The 16928-nt window shown below is 45.0% G+C and overlaps 1 protein-coding gene across 1 annotated transcript in view; it reads right to left on the reverse strand.

Moving 5' to 3' along the window:
* Nucleotides 1-16928, reverse strand: part of Myo16 (myosin XVI) — a 297006-nt gene that overhangs the window by 143012 nt on the left and 137066 nt on the right. The window contains exons 21-22 of the mRNA XM_050136512.1: nucleotides 8630-8782; nucleotides 7290-7490 (exon numbers count right to left, since the gene is read on the reverse strand). Coding sequence (XP_049992469.1) covers nucleotides 7290-7490; nucleotides 8630-8782 — 354 coding nt within the window. The remainder of the gene's footprint in view (nucleotides 1-7289; nucleotides 7491-8629; nucleotides 8783-16928) is intronic.

Raw genomic sequence — 16928 nt, forward strand, 5'->3', positions numbered from 1 at the left:
CTTTTGGTTCTGATTAATGGCAGGTGCTGGGAAAACTCAGAAACATGAAGAGTCATTATCTCAACACCAAGATGTTCGGGTGTTACATTTGAAGCAACTGAAATTAATGAGTATAGTCCATTAAAAGGAAAATGCCAATATTTTAGGAGATTCAAAGTTTCATATTTACAGCTTTCTGTAAGAGGAGGCACTGAACTTAGAAATAGAGTCACTGTACATGCCCTTCCTGGGAGAGAGAGAGAGAGAGAGAGAGAGAGAGAGAGAGAGAGAGAGAGAGAGAGAGTCATGTGCCAGGACAATTTTCAAAGAAAAAACTGATGTAGGAAGAGACACCAGGGCCCTACTGAAGCTAATTTTTATTTTTATAAACACCTGCCCAAGAAGGGAGCAAGTATAGATTATAAACTAAGCTCTTTTCACGTGGGTCCAAACGCTTTCATCAAATAACCATTAATAGCATCAGTTTGGCTGAGACCAGACAGAGTTGATTGTTGTGTCTGGGGATTCTGCCTGGAGAAAAAGGGGGAAAAAAAAAAGAAGCCACCCATCGATTTGTCTGTCTGCTTTGTCATTTTATTTACAGGGTCACTTCCAGAGTCTTCCTGGGTACACTGTGCCTCCAACAGGGCAGAAGCTATAAATGTCACTACTGACACAGGTACATTTGCAAGGCTGAACAGGTCGAGGGCGTCCCCATGCACTGCCCGTGTCGACAGGCCTAGAGTGCAGAGGTTGATTTTAAAACAGTATGCCACCGATCACATTCTAGAATTATCAGCGGGGTAAAGATTTTCCTATGCAGAGAGATCTGGGTGGCGGCATGATTCTAAACAAGGGGCCATTTTCAAACCCAGCTTATTCAGTGGGTGGGGGGCATGTCCTCTGTGTGGAAAATAAAAGCATTCAGGTGTCTTATGGATGGCCTGTGTTCAGTAAAACCTTCTTATCCTCACTCCACGTCCATCAGCAATGTGTTAGTAACAGACCCCTGCAGCAGCCTGCGGAAATCACAAGGAACGGTACTGATCTGGGCCTGACAACTCCTTCCTCATGGCTGTGAGGTAGGAGGAGGTGGGGGAAGAATCCTGCTGCAAGCTCTCAAACCAGAAGTGCGCTGCAGGAGGGGACTAGAAACTTTTATCCCTCCATAAACTCGCAATGCAGAGTACCTACACAGATGGCAAGGTTTTAATTTTCTTAAGGGAAATCATATTTAAAGGCTCTCTTTGAATGTACAGTAAAGTCTCACACATTTGTGGGCTCTCTCGCAATATTCTTTATAAATCTAAATACTAAAGAATCTAACAGTTCCACAGAATTCTTTTTAATTGAGGGATAGCTACTTGCCACAACGGGACCTGTGTAGTCAGTGAGAAAGAGAATGTCACATTAGCAGAAGTTAGGACAGTCATCTGCATTTTTTTCTCTCTTAGTGCTGTTTTATGACTTCCATAGATGGAGAAATTACTGAATTGTTTCCACTTATCTTTCACGGAAGTCTATAAACTGTGGTGGAAAAACAGTAAGAGATCATAATACACCCAGAGTGGTTACAGCTGCCCTAACACTGATCAACTTGTGCTAGGAAAACACCAAGATTCAAACGTGTGTTACTAAACTTCCTCTGTATAACAAATGCACATTTATAAGATATAAGAATTTACAAACATTTATAAGATATAAGAATTTACAAACCCAGCAAGGATATTTTACCACTTAACTCGAATAAGTTCATTGGCCTACCAATACTCTCATCTGGACAAAGAAATGGCAAACCCTGACTGACCACTCAATTTAGTTTGGATCTTTCAGATTGTCCATTCAAATTTTTGATTAACCTTGTGGCCAACAACTACTGTGGCAGGAGATATGACGGACATGCCTGTGTAAGGGAATGTGTAAATATAATCATTCCTGCATGTCTACCAGTTTAATACTCCACAGCCCCAGGAAACTGTGAGATTCGAGATTATATTTCCCTCAGTTTTAAACTTCGGGGGTGTACAACTGAAGGACCTTGTCTTCAGTCATATAGCTATGGGATGAAACTCAAACTTCGCTGATGTGGACTAACGCCTCTTTGTTTTCCTTTACACCATGGATTCTGTAAAGTGCAGATGATAAAGCCTTGGCGTCCTGACCCAGTAAGTGGAGGGGAGGAAAAGCCATGGGGATGTGTGAAACAAGACAAGGGCCTGCCACCTACCAGCAACTGTTGGTCATTCCCAAATTCATATCCACCCGGATTACACATCTTTAGTTGTAATTTCTCTCACATGTGTAATTCTTTAGACTCAGAAGGGGCCATGTTATACTAGGGCGGACCTACAATGCTTATGAAAGAGGGATTGACATGTGACACACGGAACGGCAGTGTTGAGAAAAATGCATTCCCAAGTCAGGGACTGACTACATCCTGTTTGCAAAGAGGCCAGGAGGAATCTGCAGATGCTGGAATTTGATCTTCCATCTTCCATTACCGGAAAGCCGGTACACCTGCAGGGTGAAGCCACGCAGTTTCTGGGCTTCTGCAGCAACAGACCTAACTTTACCTGTCAGTGGAAGATCTTGATGAATCACCCTTCACCAAAGGCCTACTTAGAGAAAACCAACACGGAATTGTTTACACGCACGGATGTGGTCATGATGCAAGCATCAGGCATCATCACTGATCACTGGCAGCACAGCAAGTGAAAGGAGCACAGATTAGGTCAGGAACCCCGAGTTCAGAGATGGCCCAGATCTAGGGCGGTGGGCGTGGAATTTCCAAGCAAGGAAAACCACAGGAGACAAAGAGATTGAGAAGTGCAGGAGTTAGGAAGAAACTCTACAATGTTTCATGCTTTAATGTGTTTCCCTTTTCTCGCATGCAAACTCATATGAAACAATGTAGACTTGTATTCTCTACTGAGGCTGCTGCTGCAACACACAGACTGGGTGGCTGGAAGCGAAAGGAGTCTGTGCTCATGTGGTTCTGAAGAGAGAAGGTGGTTGGAGCTCTGGGAGCCTTCTGGCCCGCCTCTCTCTGCCAGGAAGGCTCATGTCCTATTTGCTCGATGGCTTTAACCAGGGAGAGTTGGGATCACATGACTCCCCAGTCCTCTCTGTGCACTCCCATTGGAGCTCCATTACCTGATCTCATGGATTCTTACACTGTGAGACACAGCCTGAGCCCTCTGTTCTGAGCAAGGCTGTATTGACAACTTGCACACAAGAGGATCTGGTCATAAGAGTGTGGGATGTGTACTTCACAACCGAATTTTTACTTAAATTTTATTAATTCAATCTTTACCTTTAGCCTCAGATCACTTTATAACTTGCTTTTCTCACGTCAAAATTGAGGAGCTTTAAAGCACAATTTCCAACAAGAGTTAGTTTAGAATCATTCGACTCTCCTAAGAGCTGACATTGTCAAGCAGTAATTCTTCTTTTCTTCAAGATCCTTAATTTTAACAGCCAATAAACTCAGACACACTTGTGGATTTAATGCTTATCTGTCATTTAAATCACCGGGTTAGAGCAAGCCCTAAACCAGGTAACTTTATATATGATTTAAAATTGACTAAAACAAATAAACAAAAGGAAGTCAAGCTCAAGCCCCTAAAGCCTTCTTTAATTCAAACGTGTGCTCATTAATGAGATCTTGTTAATATTTCATACACAGCCTCTCCCTGTTCCCTTTAAAATATCTCTGTAATGGAGATTGCAAGCGGCACCATGCTCCTAGGGGTAATGAAACATTCAGATGTGTTTAGGAAGGATCTTCAGATGTAATTCAGATAATGGTGCTTAAACATTTCTAAAAGGACCTCCGAGCTTCCGCCTCAAAAAAGCTTCCGAAGCAGGGTGGAGGCTCCTCTTTAGAGTTCTCACTGGGTGAGTTTAGCCAGAGCTCACCCAGGTGGGGACAAGGGAGCAATGCTGGTGTCTGCCTCTGCGGTAACGACACTCCTCATAGGGTACACCGGATTCTCACTAACATAGCAAGGAAGCGCTGCAAGAAGGGCAGAATGATGGAAGATATTTCACACCGTTCATCTGGTCAATAAGATGCTACCAAGAGGTTCAAAAAAACATGGGTTCATTGGACTCTCTTCATGGGAGGCAACTCTGAGGTCAAAGGTCATGAACAATACCTGCTGCTTTTGGGTGGGTGAATGTCTCCTGTACCCCTTAAGGGACAAAAAGATAGAATGTCCCTTTTTGTTTTCCAATGCAACAGTTCACCATGCAAGTGCACGTGGCTACATCTGCCGATTCAGAAGCCATATGGACTGACACATTGTTGCAAATCACATAGCATCTACACTACCCGCCAAGCGAGTCCTCGGGGAGTCCTTTGGCTACAACTCCTTAGTACATCTCACCGAAATGAAAGATTTCTGTAAAGCCACAAAAATCGACTCCAATTATGGAAAACGCTCTTAAAAAACAAAACTGCTTTCAGTGGAAAATGCATGATTCTGCAGGGGCTTTGGCGCTGTACCAACTGATCATAGGGCCGTCCCCGTGTTCTTTAATTTCTCCAAGAACTCGGTGAATAATTCCCTATTACATTAAACTGTCGGTTGTTTTCCCCTTAAATTTTCAAAAACAAAATTAAAATTGAAATGCTATTAGGTGCTCAGAAAAATAATTACAACTGAACTCGAAATAATCCAGCTATGATTCCAGACCACATTGTTGCAAATTTTTCATGCAGTCAGCCCTTTTTATGGGACTGCTTTGTCTTTATGGCACAATACAATAGACTTATAAAGAAGAACATTCGAATATGTGCCTGACAGAGCTGCTACGAGGGCCTGAGAAAATAACTTCCTAAATTATAAAAAGTCATGATACCCAACTAAAGCTTCGTGCATTCTTTTTCGTCACAATTCAGAAAATGTATAATGTGAAGTCAGAGTTTTAAAAACATCTGAAGACAACACTAGAACCTCCCTCTAATTGTAAGGACTCTGAAAAAGCCAAGGAGAAGTAAAAATTAGTAACAGTTCTGACATCAAGATACAGAATCTTTCATCAGTTTCTTTCCGAGTCCCACAAGCCTCTTCAAGCATCTAACAACACTGGTCACTTCTCACAGGGGCCCGCATCACCACCTCATCTGGGGGGCTCCTACTCTCCTCTCTGGGGTCTGAGGGCCTGTCTTCTCTCGCCCACAGCTGTTTTTCCTCCTGTTGTTCTAAGGTTATTTCCTTCCTCCATCCTACTAGGGTTTGCATTACACTCCATGCTACCAGTTTAGAACAGCTGAACCTGAGTGTGTCTGCCGCTCCCTTCTCCAGGAGCATGTGTGTCGGGCTGACACAGTATACTCCCTGTTTCTCAGCCACATGAGGACTGTGGGGTTCTCCTGGGCTCCGACCCCTAGCTTTGAGCATCTCTTCTCTGACCTCTCTTCTGTCCTCTTCCAATGAATGCCACTTCCTTATTCTTTACAACTGCTCAAACATGGATGCTGGCCAATCATTGAAGAGCCTGCTCTGCTTCTCCCGAGTCTGTCTAACATCACCTGTCCAGTTATGACCGCTTCATCTTCTCTCCAGTCTGAAAATATGCCAGGAGTCAAAAGGATAAAGCCGTCAGCGGGCACACACTACTGACGGTGGGTTAGCCGAAACCAATGACGTCAGTCTTTCCTCATCCAATGGAACTTGCACCCTTTCCCAAATAAGTGGGTTGGTATGTTGGGGGGCACCTGCCATCTTACCCATACTGATTTCCCCCAGCTGCAGTGTTGGGGGACGATCTCTTTCTCAGACTACTTAGCATGATGGAGTTCACTGTTCTCTGGCTTCTGCCTGTCCAACACTGCTGTCCTGGCTTAGAAGGCAGAGGTGATGTAAGCTACACCTCTGTGCTTTCTAGCATTTTGCCTGGTGAGCCCACCACACACAAGCTTCTTTTCACTGTGGTGAGTGCTGGCTTCAGTCTCTGCTTCTTTAATGTTGAACATGAGGGAGTGCTTGCTGCTGTTTGGTATGCTCAGTGGCAGAAGGCAGCTTGGTCTCATGCATACTTTAAGAGCACCCCTGCAATTTCAACTTAAGACTCTCTCAAAGTTCTTTTCCTAAGCCGAGTTGTTTTCTGCCCAGACAATGAGAGAGGATTCTGTCCTCTGCAACTGTGTTCAGTGCAGTATGGGGACTGCATTTCCAGAGTCCAAGTCCCTAGTGGGATCCCTCCCCTTCGAAGTTAGTCAGCTCCTCTGGAGAAGAGCGCTCTGCTTTGCTGAGCCAGATAATTGCTTCCTTATCCAGTATTAGGCTGGTAGCAGCAGCGTATCCGTTTTTGTGACTTTGTGTTCTGCCATCTGACTGCTTGGTATGTGCATTTTCCTGGCTCATCTCTCATCCTCTTCCGGTGGAGATGGCGTCTCCACAAACAAGGGAAGAGATGAACTGGGAGGCCTTGATGAGTCCCTAGTTTTCACTAAGAGGGAGTTCAAAGTGTACGTGTATGTGGTTATAATTCGAAAAGTGGAAGACGTCAACAATAAAAAGAGTTGCGTATAGAAAAACAGAGAAGATTTAATTAAGAGGTGGATAGATGTTGTTAAAGACACTGGAAGGGTGTTTCAACTCTGCCTGGGAAGGAGTTCACGGCAGGGAGAGGGACTCAAGAAGACAGAGGACTAGAACACACGGCCTAGAGAGAAGAATCGCATGAGGGAGTTACAACAGGAAAGTCATGGGGCAAAGACGCCCTGGTCCGGGGCCTTCTAACGTGAGATGACAAGAGAGTGTTGGGGACACCACTCCAGGTAGGGGTTAGACTCCGGAGGTCAGCGGGCTTGCTGTCTTAGGCTCTAAGAAACATATTCAACATTAAGCCCATGTTCAGGTCAAGCACACTCAGAGGCCCAAAATTTATATAGGAAAAATATCCCCAAAGTGTGGAACAAAGCTCTTTATGCGGATCCTGGAGCTTGTCTCATATTAATCAAAGTCTGTACACAAAGTGAGACAGTTAGCCTGCTAAGCACACACTGTTCTGAGATGACACCTCAGCATCAAACCAAAGGCAAAGAGTTTACAAAAGCTAATGACTGTGGGCTGGCCATGTGGCTTCTGAGTGTCTAATGGCATATCCTGCAAACCTGTGCTCTAAAGGTTGCATCCCTCTGGTACACCAGTACAAGGGACACATCCCTCTGGTACACCAGCACACGGGGCACATCACCTGGTACACCAGTACACAGGGCACATCACACTGTATGTCGGTACACAGGGCACATCACGTGGCACACCAGTACACAGGGCACGTCACATGGTCCTTCTACTCACCCTTCCTGCGTAGTGCATGACCGTGAAGGCTGGGCCTTGACCTTTGACAGCAACATTTCCATTGCCGTCCTTCATAGGAGAATACACCGTGTTTGTATTTGATGACTCCAGGAGACTCTGCAGCTTTCTGGGAAGATTTGGCTCCATGGACCAGATCACTTGACTCTCCTCATCCAATAGGGAGAAGAATCCTGATGGTTTCTGAAAGTCAGCACAAGTCAGAAGTTTGCTCCTGCTACTCCACCTGGTGTCTTTGACGCACACCCTCCGGTTCTAGTATATTCACACAGCCACTCAGATGCTCGCCCTCCGGTTCTAGTATATTCACAGCCACTCAAATGCTCGCCCTCCAGTTCTAGTATATTCACACAGCCATTCAGATGCTCGCCCTCCAGTTCTAGTATATTCACACAGCCACTCAGATGCTCGCCCTCCGGTTCTAGTATATTCACACAGCCACTCAGATGCTCGCCCTCCGGTTCTAGTATATTCACACACAATGGGTGACTCCACAGAGCATCTCAGGCGAACACAAGTTGCTGTTGACATGCTTGATAAAACAGTTTATCACATGTTTTTATTATCCCCCCACAGGGCATGTGTGTGTGTCTGTGTGTGTAAATGCACACATGTTTACATGCCAGAGTATTCATATGGAGGTCTGAGGGCAACTTGAAGGAGTTGGTTGTCTCCTTCCCTCAAGTATGTCCGGGATTGTAATCTAGGCCATCGGCCTTAGCAACAAGCTCCTTTTCCACCACATCATCTTGCTGTCTCACATAAGAGTTCTTTACTTATACAATAGAGTCAGAAGCTTTTCACTTTATGCAGAGATGAAAATATGAAGGCAAACTCACGCTGATGTCCTCAGGCTCAATTTTAAACAAAGATTAACTTAACCAAAGATTATTTTCTGTATATACTTTTCCTGCCAACCTTTCAAAATTTAAGTTTTAGAACCCCTGAAGACCAATACAAAACATATAATCTATTTTATGATATCACCGGCCTTATATATTAGCTTACGGAATCCATGTTGTACACTGGCCTCTTGCAACTTTATAAAAGAGACTTTTAGGTTTGATAAATAAAATGGCGAATGCCCTTATATCATCCAGTTCTCATATAGTTCTTGTCCTTTGAATGAAGCAGCGAGTTTTCCATTGCCCCTTCGGGCAAGGGTAATTTGTGCTCCTCAAAAGACTGGGGGACTATAAAGGCACCGCAGAGTCTTATATATAAGGCTGCCTCACAAGCAAGGCCTTCAGAAAGAAAATTCTCTCTCCAGTGCACCTGAATGCACGCATCCCGTTAAGTATCTAATTATGTTATGTAAGTACCTGGAAGAAGAAATCCAAAACTCCAGCCTGGTTACCAGGAGAATAGGCAGTTTCCATGGCAACTCCCTCTTGTACACACTCTGCTTGCTCTTGCAGGAAAAGCACTTCTTGGATATAGTGATGCATCTTCTCGTTGGTCAGGTTGACACAGAGCTGTTTCGGGGAAGAGAACAGAACAGCAGATAACACAGGCCGCCATGCAGAGCCACTTGCTCATGGTGGAGTGTCGCCCACAGGGACACACAGAACAAGTGGTCCATTAGGATGACTCAGGAGTTTTGCCCTAGAAGGCAGCTTTGCTTAGTCACTTCTGAGGTCATCCTGTCCTAGTGTTCAACATGAGGTAGGCATGATAAACATAAGAAATGTAACTACGGTGCCCACGTACAACAAACAGAGTCTCAAGCACTTAAAAACAAAAGGAAAAGCATTCCTGAAAGGAAGACATATTGGGCTCTTGAGGACAACCTGTGGTTAAAAGCCTTTCTGCTATGGGGTCTTGCATGGCCTCTTGCATGCCCTGCGCTGGTTACATATTGGTGGTTGGTGAGCGGCGTGGACATAGACTTCCTCTGCAAGTTACATCTAGACTAAGGGATTCGTTTCACAAATAGTGTTCTTAATTGGAATACACCTGTCGAAAATCCTCTACCAAGTTTCCGAAAGACGGTCCCTAGAGGAAAAGAATCTTATTTCTCAGTTAAGTTTTTCTTTATCTTAAAATGTTTACTTATTCTTCCACAGACCTCCTTGCTCACAAGCCGTATCTTGGCACACCAACCTAATCACCCCCTCGTATCCCCTGTCCACTTCCGCCCTTCCTCTTCTTCCCATGAACCCTTTCTTCTCCAGTCTTGTCTTTCCAGAAATTAACCACATTTAATTAGGGTTTCTCTTCAGCCTGGGTGAGGGCGGCTGAAAAAGGGCAACTTACCAATGGCTACAGCACTGAGAACTATGGGTCCCCACTCCCGCCAACCATGAACTGCCTCTAGCTGGTTAGGGAGGGGCTGGGCCACACGGGCCCTCCCCCCACCCATGATGCAATTTTGACAGGTCTTGTGTAGTAGCCATAGATCCTATGAGTTCATGAGGGCAGCAGCCATGTCGCGTGCAAAATAAGCAATTTAAATTAAAATAAAGTATCATTTTTCTTCCAGGTACTTTCTCATTTATTTTTATTTATTTTTAATATTTATCTTTTTATCCTTTAAATTTTTCATACATGTGCACAGCGTGTCTTGGTCATATCCACACCTCACTGAGTCATCCAACATGGTCTCTCTCCCAGTTTCATGGCTTCAGTCCCCCCCCCCTTTTTAATAACACACCGAGTCTAATTAGCCCATATGTACAAGCATGTAGAGTTGTGCCCAAGGGCACAGGCAACCCACCCGCAGCCACCCGCGAAGAAAGAGGCTTTCTTTTCTCCATCAGCCGTCAGCTGCCAACAGCTCCTCGGCTAGGGGAGGACAGCTGCCCTGTGGTGGATTTTTTCACTAGCTGGACGTTGTGGAGGTCTTGTGCAGGTAACCACAGCCTCCTTTTACATTAAACACTAAACTGAAAAACACGAAGACTTGTCCTTGCTTATTAAGAGAAATTCACATCTCCTCTTCCCTTGACACGTCTTGGTTCTGCCGATTTCGGAAGTCTCCAGAAATTCACGTCTCTCTCCAAGTCAAATGCTCAGTTCTCAGCAGCCATGTTGTTGAAGCCCCTGTGACATATGCCAGATGTCCACCCCTTTAATCACTTCTCCCGTCCTGGGCTTTGGCCTCTCTTCACCTCTTTCTCCTCGGCCATTCCTCCTGACTCTCCCCCAGGTGCTCTCCAGCTCCCCACCTCACCCCTGCTTTGCCTATAGCATACCTCCTGCGGGGCTAGGCCCTTTGGTCTCACCCCCTCCATCTGCTTCCTGAACACATTTAGATCCTACAATTAAAACTAGTACCATCTATTGGTTCCATTCCACAGAAGGGATAATTTCTCTTTTGTGCACTTAAGGTAAACACCGCATGCTAAATTCTAATAATTTTATATCAGTTATTATTTCTTAGTTACAAAATTGCCTCAGTATTAAGCGACTTCAATGGCATTTTGAGTGGAGGAAACACAACAAGATGAGTTTTTGAAATGAGGTGAAATAACTTAAAATTTCACTTCTCCTTCTCCACTGGCTGTTTTCACAAACATTTCTCTCTTTTTGTAATTAAAATGGACGTGGCAAGCATAGCTGCTCCTTTCAGAGCAGGGATTCATCAGGCACCGACTTGACAGCTCCACAGGGAGCGCTTTCCCCCCAGAACCCCTACTGGGGGTTGGTACACAACAAGAGAAATACAGTCGCTACTGGCTAGTGAGGCTCTGACGGACAGGCGAGAGCTTGATAAGGTATGACAAGGGGAATAGACCAGCCGAACGGCACCCGCAGTGCAGAAGGCTTTGCTGCAGTGCCCGCATGCTGAACGCAGCCTCCCTTTGCCAGCTGTAAGGGTTCGCCCCGCTCAGTTCTCCTTGCTGCAGTCACATTGCAGGAAGAGTGATTTGGGTCGCCAATCTCTGCTTCTCTTGCACCTTCCGCCATCAGTGTGTCTCCTGACCTGTGTTTATTCAAGGAAATCGACCACACGAAGTGCGTTCTTAGCTAAGGAGCTTTGTGCTTTAAATCCCAGAAACCTCCAGCTTTCTATATACCCCAAGGAATACACTTGTCGAGGACCAGAGAGCGAACGTTCTAGGGGAGAAGCCCGAGAGATGACTCTGCTGGGTAAGGCACCTACTGCCAAGTCTGAAGACCGGAGCTCAATTCCAAGACCCCCGTGGTAGAAGCAGGGAAATGATTTTTTGCAAATTCCTCTGAGAATGCAGTGTGATGGCTATGTGCGCAAGTGCATGCATGCATGAGCACACACACGCACACACATATGCACACATGCACAAATTGTGTGTGTTTGTGTGTGATTAAACTGTTTTGAAGAGAAAGAATATTCTGTAAGTTCAATGGTCATGACGGAGTAGTAGTGAGAAGACCGTGACGGAAACAGGAATTCCAAATTTAAAGAGATCTAATCTTGCTCCTTAGGCTTCCCTGTGAGCACAAGGCAGCAGCAGTGCCGCACGGGTCCTGTTGCAGTGGGCAATCTTCAAACCTACAGAAGTTCTTTCATACCCAAGACCAAGTGATCAGAAAGGAGAGCAATTCTGGGGTGTTAGTTTTCTATCTAGAATAAGAATTTTTGTCCTTATTGTATGGCTGTTCCTATCTCAGATTTATTGTTTGTTTTTAATCTATTTTCATGAACATACATATTTATACCTATTTTGATATAATAATTATATTTATTAATACTATATTTGATATTTTTCTCTATATAACTCTCTACCTATCATATTAACAATAATAACTTGTCTATGTGACTCCTCCTGGTGCAGGCCACTGGAAAGAGGCTCACGTCACTGACTGGCAGCCGGGAAACAAAAGTTGCTCCTGCATTCTCTAGAAAGAAAAAAGATACGAGCTTCCACAGGAGGGATGGGTATCCAGAGAGGATTAGCTGCTACATGGGGTACAGTGACATTAGACCTGGAAAGACTCGGGGATCCTGGGGAAGAAGAATCGAAGGAGGTCTTTCTGGAGAAAACTGGGGAACCTCCAAGTTTCGCTCCCTGAACACAGCCTATGTATTTTGTTTCTATTAATTTCACTATAAACATAATCTTAGCCTCCATCTTACACTGGTGCCAGTCTTCTTGGCTTGAAATTTCAGTTTTACATCCACGTGAGCCGTTTATCTTTAACGGCACTGAGTTACCAAGTACTAGGCGTGGTGACGTTGGACTATACCAGTGTGGCTCTGGGGACACAGGGGACAGCTAAATACTGAAGTCTTTCTGGATAATGAACTTGAAAACTACCTGTGATGTCAGTAAGGCAACGAACACAACCCTTCCACCTCATGATCGGTACCCACCTGAAACATAAAAAGTATACATCACTAATAACAAAAGGGACCCACACTGCCAAAACTCAATGAATCGACCTTCATTTTCACTGTATGTAAACCTGTGTGTGTATGTGTGTGTAAACCTGTGTGTGTATGTGTGTGTGTGTGTGTGTGTATGCGTGTGCGTGCACATGTGCGCTTGTGAGAATGTATAGGTGTACAATACCGTCATAGGAAATCTTAATAAGCACATTAGTTAGGGTTCTAGGGTTTATAAAATCATAAATCTGCATCAGGAAACTAAAGGATCATCGGCTGTAATGCCAAACAATTTTTATTTCTCATTTTGAGATCTACCCATCAGAGATCATTAGCTCTCCAGGTACTCCTCAGAGCGGACTCGAAAGTGGGTGAAAGGCAAGGACAATACTGAGTAGCCATTTAATTAGCATGGATGCTGCTCTTATTAAACCGCATGCTTCGTGCACTAAGCAAACTACCAGGTTTAATAATAAAAACGATGCATTCCTTGAAACCTCTCTTCAGCAGCAGAGCTTCGCTGCTTATCCAGATGGCCCGTCATTTGTATTAATGACAAACTTAATTTCTTGAGTAAATGTTCACCAACTGTTCTCCATTTTTACTGCTCAGTGAAATCTATCTGGAGCAGAGGTAGGCAGTGCACGGCACGTCCATCACAGAACTGAAGGGGAGGAGAGAGGAAAGCTGACTCCTGCAGAAGGCAGAGCCCCTGTGTCCCACAGAGGGGACGGTCATCCTTGCTGCTCGCTGGAATTAACTGGGAGCTTTGTGCAAAAGGCTGATGGGTGGTTCTGACCCCAAACCCATTAAAACGGAGTGGGGCTGAGGTACTGATGTGTTCGGATTGCTATAGAACATACCAAGCTAGACAATGAGAAGCCAATGAAGCCAATTTGCAAAATCGTTCAGCAGTTAATCTAGAAATATATGCAAAATGTGTGGTGTATTACTGTGCGCTTGTTTGTGTATTTGAGAGAGAGAGAGAGAGAGATAGAGAGAAACAGAGAGAGAGAGAGAGAGAGAGAGAAAGAGAGAGACGATATGTTGCAATTTCAGATACTGAACATTTCTCAAAAATGTCTAGAATATTTAACTGTCTGAGATGTCGATGGGTATTTTCTAATAAAGCACTGAACAGGCTGATGCCTACTGGAGAAACACTGAAATAAGTTGGCTCACCAGCTTCCGTGCGGGACTTCCCAAGGCCCTTAAGAAGTCAGTTAGATGATGGGTCTCCAATTTGCCTCCTCTGAACACTTCCTTTTGTGTACATGGCTGATGTGTTTCCCCAGGGAGTCAGCTATGCCTGAGATCAATATGTTGTCTACAAAGTAGAAGTTGTGGGAAGCTGGAGAGGGCAGCCTATCTCCTTCCAGCTTTCCTTTTAACAATCGTGGATCTTGTCTCCTTGCCCAAGGCTTCCCACCCACCATTCTGGCTTGGAAAAGGCACATTTCCTGTCTCCTACCCCCATTTACCCTGCAGACATTATTACGGCAGCATCGAACCCCTGAGGGAGACCCTCAGTCAGCAGATAGACTTCTTTTGGTGTGTTCAGTTTCATTTTGGAGAGGACGCCAGCCGGTCCTGGTACCTGAAGCCTCTCTGTTGACAACTTTTCCGGATGAGGTATGGGGTCTTGAAGAATGCCTGGGTCACGTGGGTTTGCCCCCTGTCTTCCTCGGAGAAGGATGCTCTTTATGCAGGGCCTGCTGAGCTTTGCCTCTTCTCTCACTCCTGCTCATCCTATGAGGATCAGGCCTCCTACCCTGGGGCCGGGGGCACCGGGTCTAGAGGATATCTTAGGAGAGGACACAGCTTTGCCATATATAACGGTTATTGTTGACAGGGGGCATCCCAGAAGGGCCATAGGACCATAAGTCTCCATTCTTCTAAATTATCCAGTACAAAGAATTCTGTCACCACAGCATGCAACTATCAGTCCGGTCATGGTGTTGAGCGTGACCGGTTGATCCTCAGGAGGCAGCCAGGCGGCGACAAAGCAGCCCATCCCATTGGAGTCAGCGTTCTAGCAATGATAGCTAGCTCAGGGTGGGGGAGCATCCATTCAAAGGGAAATGATCTTAGATATTTTGAAGGACACCTCATAAATCACACCTCAGCTCAAGCAAAACCAGACTCCAGAATTAGCAACAGAGCCTTTGGCCAAAATGCCCTCAATTCAAAGCTTCTGTCATTGTTTCTTATTGCTTTCCATTTTCAAAGAAAACAACGAATGTATATTTTTGTTGTTTTGGCAATAAACTTGTTTTGTTTTAATTAACATACCTTTTACATACAGTTACAAGTACAGGCCTAAAAATGATCAACATCCAATTCCCGCCAAATATACCGTCCTTTTTTACATCACAGCCACAGAACTAGAAGTAGAGATAAGAGTTGCTGAGGACGGGGCACACTGCATGCGAGGTCCCGTGGGTCTAGATCTGAGTTCCAGTTTGATCCCACAAGGGCTTTGGGTTATCCTTAGCGTTCTTAAGACAGTCAGAGATCAAACAGGGCAATAATCTCACTCAAAGGAGAAGCACAACAAAACTTATCCATTTTCCATCACATGTAAACACCACCCATAAGCACCTCCCTAGTTAGTACCACTAGGAATTCAAGTTTTTTTATTCAGATTGCCACTGTTTATATCTGGAGAACATTTCCTCTTCTCTAGAGTTATTATGTAGCATTAATTAGTATTCAATACAGTGATATTGGTTATTAAAGAAGAAATATGTGATAATGAAGTATTATTCTTTCTCCTGTTTCCATGACAAGGGAGACCTGAGGAAAGAAGCCTGTGTTTTCCTTTCTGGTGGGAGGGTGCAGGCCAGCACAGTGTGGGGGTGTGGTGGCTCCTGGTAGGAGGGTGCAGGCCAGCACAGTATGGGAGTGTGGTGGCTCAGGTGGGAGGGTGCAGGCCAGCACAGTGTGGGGGTGTGGTGGCTCCTGGTAGGAGGGTGCAGGCCAGCACAGTGCGGGGGTGTGGTGCTCAGGTGGGAGGGTGCAGGCCAGCATAGTGTGGGGGTGTGGTGGCTATTACCAGAAGGAGGAGAACATGAGTGATACCCTTTATCTGGCTCTCTCCTCTTTCCTTTCCCTCAGTCCAGGACTTTAGCTATGCGGCACTGGTACTCCACATGCAGGGTGGGACACTTCCCTCTTCAGGTAAACCTTCCTTTCTGGGAATGTCCCCGGAGCTGTGTCCCTCTTAGATGATTCCAAACCAGTCGATCTGAAGTGAAGGGGCCATGAGCTTAACAAGGAATATGTGTCTGGTATGTACATAGATTCACGTGAATTCTTCAATTTGTTTTGAGGCATTTTCTCTTCATTGACATGGCGCTAGGGTGGGAAGGCGTTCCTGCCTCTCTGCTGATACTAAATGGACTTGGTGTAAATTCTGCTGTGGAGGAAGGAGCTGACAGCACACAGAACTTATTAAAGCATGATTATCTTTGCACTTCTCACAAGAGCAACTATCCCATCTCTAAAGGAAAAGACCCAGACAGTCATTAAGGGGAAGCAGCTACTCGCAGTAAGGCTTAGGTCTGTCCTCTGACAGACTGCTGGTTGGATTGCCTTTACCAACAACACGGCAGCAGGCTGGATTCTGAGCCCGGATCCGTGGGAACTATCGAGAATGTCATAAACTATCTGTGCTTTGCTTCAGCATTCATGTAAATGAAAGCACAGAACATGTTGAGAAGTAGAGTCACCAAATGTACAGTTCATATATATATAGTATATATCATAAATATATATATACATATCAGCTTACCTGAAGAGGCCTCCATACTCTTCTTATATACATAGACTCTGATATCATAAAAGGCATACGAAAATGACATGTGGTCACATGACTATTTGGTTTCTTTATTTTTCTGTGTAACCACCCAGCAGAAAACACTTAAGACAGAACTAGTCATGTTACATAAGCATGGTTTTGGAATCTGCATGGAAGATGAGTTAAGATCGCTATGAGATTGCCCACCAGTTAGTTATTTGACACATGGGTCCCTACTGATGTCCAGCAGTTTTCAGGGATGTGCTGTGGTTAAAATCACCTGGACGGTGCCCACCAAGAGCTAAAACAGCAGCAGCACCAAGCCTTTGCACCTGCCCCTCCACGGGACGATTAGAATTGGCCCTTTTCCTTCACAGGGCTGGCGTCAGCCTACAGAGGATAGCAGATTTGTGAACGTGGAGTACTAAGCAGGCCACAGTGTCCCAAAGCTTGCTCCTTTGGGAAGCTGCAGAGGAAGCTGGCCAAATGACTGTAAAGATCCAAGTAGCCCTCT

Source organism: Alexandromys fortis, unplaced genomic scaffold (assembly GCF_014885135.2).
Source record: "Alexandromys fortis isolate MF-2015 unplaced genomic scaffold, M_Fortis_MF-2015_v1.1 scaffold_3, whole genome shotgun sequence".
Lineage (NCBI taxonomy): Eukaryota > Metazoa > Chordata > Mammalia > Rodentia > Cricetidae > Alexandromys > Alexandromys fortis.